General features: G+C 34.9%; 1 protein-coding gene across 1 annotated transcript in view; it reads left to right on the top strand.

The window, feature by feature from the left end:
- Window positions 1-4704, top strand: part of LOC100550569 (receptor-type tyrosine-protein phosphatase delta-like) — a 177211-nt gene that overhangs the window by 66569 nt on the left and 105938 nt on the right. The window contains exons 8-10 of the mRNA XM_031557282.1: window positions 1116-1703; window positions 2136-2236; window positions 3148-3407. Of these exons, the coding sequence (XP_031413142.1) occupies window positions 1116-1703; window positions 2136-2236; window positions 3148-3407 (949 nt within the window). The remainder of the gene's footprint in view (window positions 1-1115; window positions 1704-2135; window positions 2237-3147; window positions 3408-4704) is intronic.

Raw genomic sequence — 4704 nt, 5'->3', positions numbered from 1 at the left:
ATAATTCAAAAAAAAAATTTAAATGTTTAATGTGGGAACCAGAACTCACACTGCAATAATTGCATTCACATGAGAAAGCTTCAGATGTTCTTTAAAATAATTAGTCATCATGGAACACTATTATCATGGCAGTACTACTAAAAAACACTCTCATTTCTTGACCTGTCAGATATTGGCACACAATGAACTAGAAATATCTGTATACTAATGGATTTGCTCCATTATCAAATATTTAATTGTAATAGAAACACATTTTTAAAGTAGAAATATTTCATTAATATATAAATATGAAAGCAAATATAAATAATTGTTTGTTTATTTGTTTGTTCATAATTATATAACAGAATACAAACAGTTAATGAAAGGAAGTGATACCATATGAGCTGTATAACACCGTGTCACACATCAGCAAAGAGCAAATTTAGTCCTCTAAACTGAATGGGCCCACTGCACTTATAGTCTGAAACTCTCTAAAAGATGAATCAACAATTTGATCTCTTAGGCCTCAGTTACAGATTTGAACCTATCTGGTGTGCAAGCACAAAGAGTTTCCTGTACAGTCGCTCTTCTCTAGAAGAAATCCAGTTCAAGTGCACAAATATTGGTCTTCTTCCTACAGCATTTTACCTTTTAATGGCAAGAACGCTGTTAGACAGATTAACAGACTTTTAATTTCTCTATTATTATTACTGCTGATACAGGAATGACAGAAATGTACCTTGGATTAATTACATTATTGCTTATTGCAATACTGTTTTATTTTTTAAACAAGGACAGAGACATTCATAAGATGTTTGTTTGAAGTTGTACTTCTTGATTGATGTTTCTAACTCCTGTGCCTCTGAATGTTCTCTATATTTATAAAGGAACAGTATAGTATTTAGAATGATAAGTGAAGGATACAGTGAACAGTAGATGACTTTATTATCATAGTTCACTATACTATATGACTCAGTAGTGCAGGAGGCAGACATTATTTCTTTCAAAAGGTCACTATTTGTGAAACGAAGAGTGAGGAAAGAGAAAATTATCCATACTCCTGTTAAAGCTAGCCTCAATAACTTTATGTGCAGTTCTGTTTCTATTTATCATCTTTAAATAACCTTCTGCTACAGTTCCAGGCAAACCTCGTCTTGTGATTAGCCACACACAGATGAATACAGCTCTAATTCAGTGGCACCCTCCTGTGGACACCTTTGGCCCGTTGCAGGGTTACCGCCTGAAATTTGGTCGCAAGGATGTGGATACATTTACAACCATGGAGTTCTCAGAAAAGGAAGATCACTTCACAGCTACAGACATTCACAAAGGAGCTTCTTACGTCTTCAGGCTGTCAGCTAGAAATAAAGTGGGCTTTGGGGAGGAGATGGTTAAAGAGATTTCTGTTCCTGAAGAAGTACCCAGTGGATTTCCTCAAAATCTCCACTCAGAAAGCTCTACTTCTACGTCAGTTCAATTAACTTGGCAGATGCCACTCTTGGCAGAGAGAAATGGCATTATCACCAAATATACCATCTTGTACAGAGATATCAATGTTGCTTACCAGCCAATAGAACTCCCTGTTGTTCCTGCTGATACCACTATGACACTTTCTGGCTTAAAACCAGATACCACATATGATGTAAAAGTACGTGCCCACACAAGCAAAGGGCCTGGTCCATATAGTCCAAGTGTTCAGTTCAGGACACTACCCGTGGATCAAGGTAGGATTTGTCTGCTTATGGCGTTGACCTTTAAAGGAGTATCGGTCTTTGGATATCAGTGTTTTTGAAGCTGTAAATAAAACTGACCGGCCCATTCATAAAAATAGGTTCAACAAACACAAAAGGTAAAGTATGTAAATCTTAATATGTTTTGGATGCCTTAGAATTCAGTTGTCCCTTGCCAAAAAAGTTCTGGCTAACATCTTCACAATTTTTACAGGTAAGGAGAATGTACATGTTGGATTGTCGTTAGATAAGAGTGAGAATGACTTTAGAATGTAATATTTAGATGTGAACGAACAGGTAGGAGAACTGAATTATTTTTGTTTCTTTGACCCAAATGGAAAGCTAATACGCCGAGGTAGCTATGGAAATATGACAAAATCTAAACTCCAAGATATTGTTTACATACAAAATTTCTTTTTTCTCCAGCAGTGTTTGCAAAAAATTTTCATGTTAAAGCAGTAATGAAGACTTCAGTTTTACTGTCTTGGGAGATTCCAGAAAACTACAACTCAGCTTTGCCTTTCAAAGTAAGTTGCTTTTTATTTGATAGAATGTAAATAGGGAAATTAGAGGATAACATTCAACCACTTAAGTACTTTACTGAATTATGGTGGGTTTTTGGTTGTTGTTTTTGTTTTGTTTTGTTTGGTTTGGTTTAGTTTTTGTTGTTGTTTTTGTATTATAATATTGAAGAATGCAAACTAATCAGCAACATTGACCCAAGCTGTTAAATTAAGTCCTTTGGCTTTATGAACTTCTTGTGGTAATGTTTCCAAGTCAGATTGATGATGCTTGTTATGCATGGTGTGAACATCTTGCTAATTTGTAGTTCATTGCAATCTGTATTTTAGACTGAACAATGAAAAGAGAACAGTTTTCTTTTTACTATTTTTATGACTATGAACTATTTTTGACTTTTCATCTCCTCAAATTTATAACAACTTATTTTTGAACTCTGTTACTCTACTAAGTATAGCATTAAAATAAAGAGACTAGATCCAGATCTCAGTTTGGCCTTCATCACTTGTGTGACTGTTCATGACTTGTCATCTCAGGAAGTGGCCAGTAAAGAACAGTACTTTATGAACTAAAAGATGCTAAAACGTTTCTGAATATGGAGTATGACTGAAATAAAGAAAGGTACTTTAAGAAAAGTGTGCCTTGATATAAATAGTTGATTTGAGCAAAGCTACTGAATTTGAGTAAGTGAAATTGGACTTCAGCAGTGCTTTCTCTACATTAATATAGTGCATTTTTTTTCCTGCACACCAAGAACATTTAACTGCTGTAATGAATTTAGTAATATCTTACAACTTAAACTGCCACTTGTGAGTGTCATTTTAAATTTATAATGAGGCAAATTCCTGAATTAATTGAGATTATATCAGTTGCCTTCCCTTAGTAACAAAAATTGCATTGGATTTATACATTAACTTAGATCCTTTATGATGACGGCAAAATGGTGATGGAGGTTGATGGACGTGCTACTCAAAAACTGATCACTAATTTGAAGCCAGAGACATCGTATTCATTTGTGCTGACAAATAGAGGGAACAGTGCTGGAGGTCTTCAGCACAGAGTGACAGCAAAGACTGCACCAGATGTGCTTCGCACCAAGCCAGTCTTCATTGGAAAAACAAACTTAGATGGCATGATAACTGTGGAACTTCCAGAAGTACCTTCAAACGAGAATATAAAGTGAGTGACTTGATGGTATTGATAATTCTTACTATTCTGCTAAGAAAAACTGAACATTTAGTGGTGCACCAGGGCTTTATTCCCCCTAAGGGTACAAAGTTAGCTCTCTATAGACGTATTTGGACTAACAGTGAATATCAGTTTATCACTCAGTTGAGTATGTAGTAAATTCTGGTTGGATATATAAGTGGCAAAAAATATAAAAATATATTCGGTTTCTAGTTGTTTCTTAGACAACTTTTTCTTTTCTCTATTAATTCCAAATAGTTATGAAGCCAGCTGTGTTTTAAAAAATGTATCCTTTTGTAGAGAATGGATAACCTATCAATGTAGGTTTGTCCACTTGCAGCAACATGATATACTAGATCTCATTCCTGAATTATGTGGAACTATGAAGGGCTGTTTCTGCACTTAGGTTATTTCAAGTGATTTAATTACGAAGTTTGTTTTTTTTTTTTTTTTTAAGGCAAAAATTTCAGATCCTCTCTTCTAGTCCAAGTTCAAAAAACAATCAAACATAAAAACAAACAAACAAACAACAGACTTGGCCGAAATATTTGACAGAGTTTGATAGAGGTTAGTTCCATCTGGGGAGAAGAGGTGCTGGGAGATTTAGCAGAAATAGGACTTAAGAGCTGATAGAACTGTACCAACAGTTCTTAGCACAGGCAAAGAAGATTTGGCAAGAAAATATGAAGCACTGAACTATCAATGGGTGTTGCTGCTCTTGCTGGTCTGTAAAGATCCCATCTGTAATGTAAAGGACATAGGGAAGAAATTGAGAAAATCATTAAAAATTGTTGGAGATTCCATTTGCCTTCTCTTTCGTGCATTCTAACTGGCAGCTTTCAGAATGTTGCTCTCCCTTTTCATTAGTGACTGAGAATTTTGAGGCAGGTGAAGTCCCGAAGTAAATGACTTTGAGACAGTAAAAGGATAAAAACTTGAAAAATGTAGCCATTAGTATTAGATTGAGTAAGGTTTGGTCAGTAACAAATGCAGCTAAGGAAGACTGAGTCAAAAAAGGCTTATGAAGCAGAGAATTCACAGAGGAAAAACTTGCAGCGTTGCTGGTCAGACAATAGAAAGAGATAGCAGAGGAAAGAGTCAATACTCTTCCTTATATTTCTAATATAGCTTAATATAGAAAAGCAAACAAAAAAAGTTGATGTGTCTTGGAAATAGCATACCAATGCACCTAATTATTGAAAGGAAAATTCTGTCATGTTTAGACATCCAATGTTTGCTAAAATATATGAAATTATAGGGATCTTGTAGGGGAAGAACAACTTTATTT

This window comes from Meleagris gallopavo, chromosome Z (genome assembly GCF_000146605.3).
Source record: "Meleagris gallopavo isolate NT-WF06-2002-E0010 breed Aviagen turkey brand Nicholas breeding stock chromosome Z, Turkey_5.1, whole genome shotgun sequence".
NCBI classification, from domain to species: Eukaryota; Metazoa; Chordata; class Aves; order Galliformes; family Phasianidae; genus Meleagris; species Meleagris gallopavo.
The sequence above is the reverse complement of the archived record's forward strand: the minus strand, read 5'-3'. Positions and strand labels throughout refer to the sequence as shown.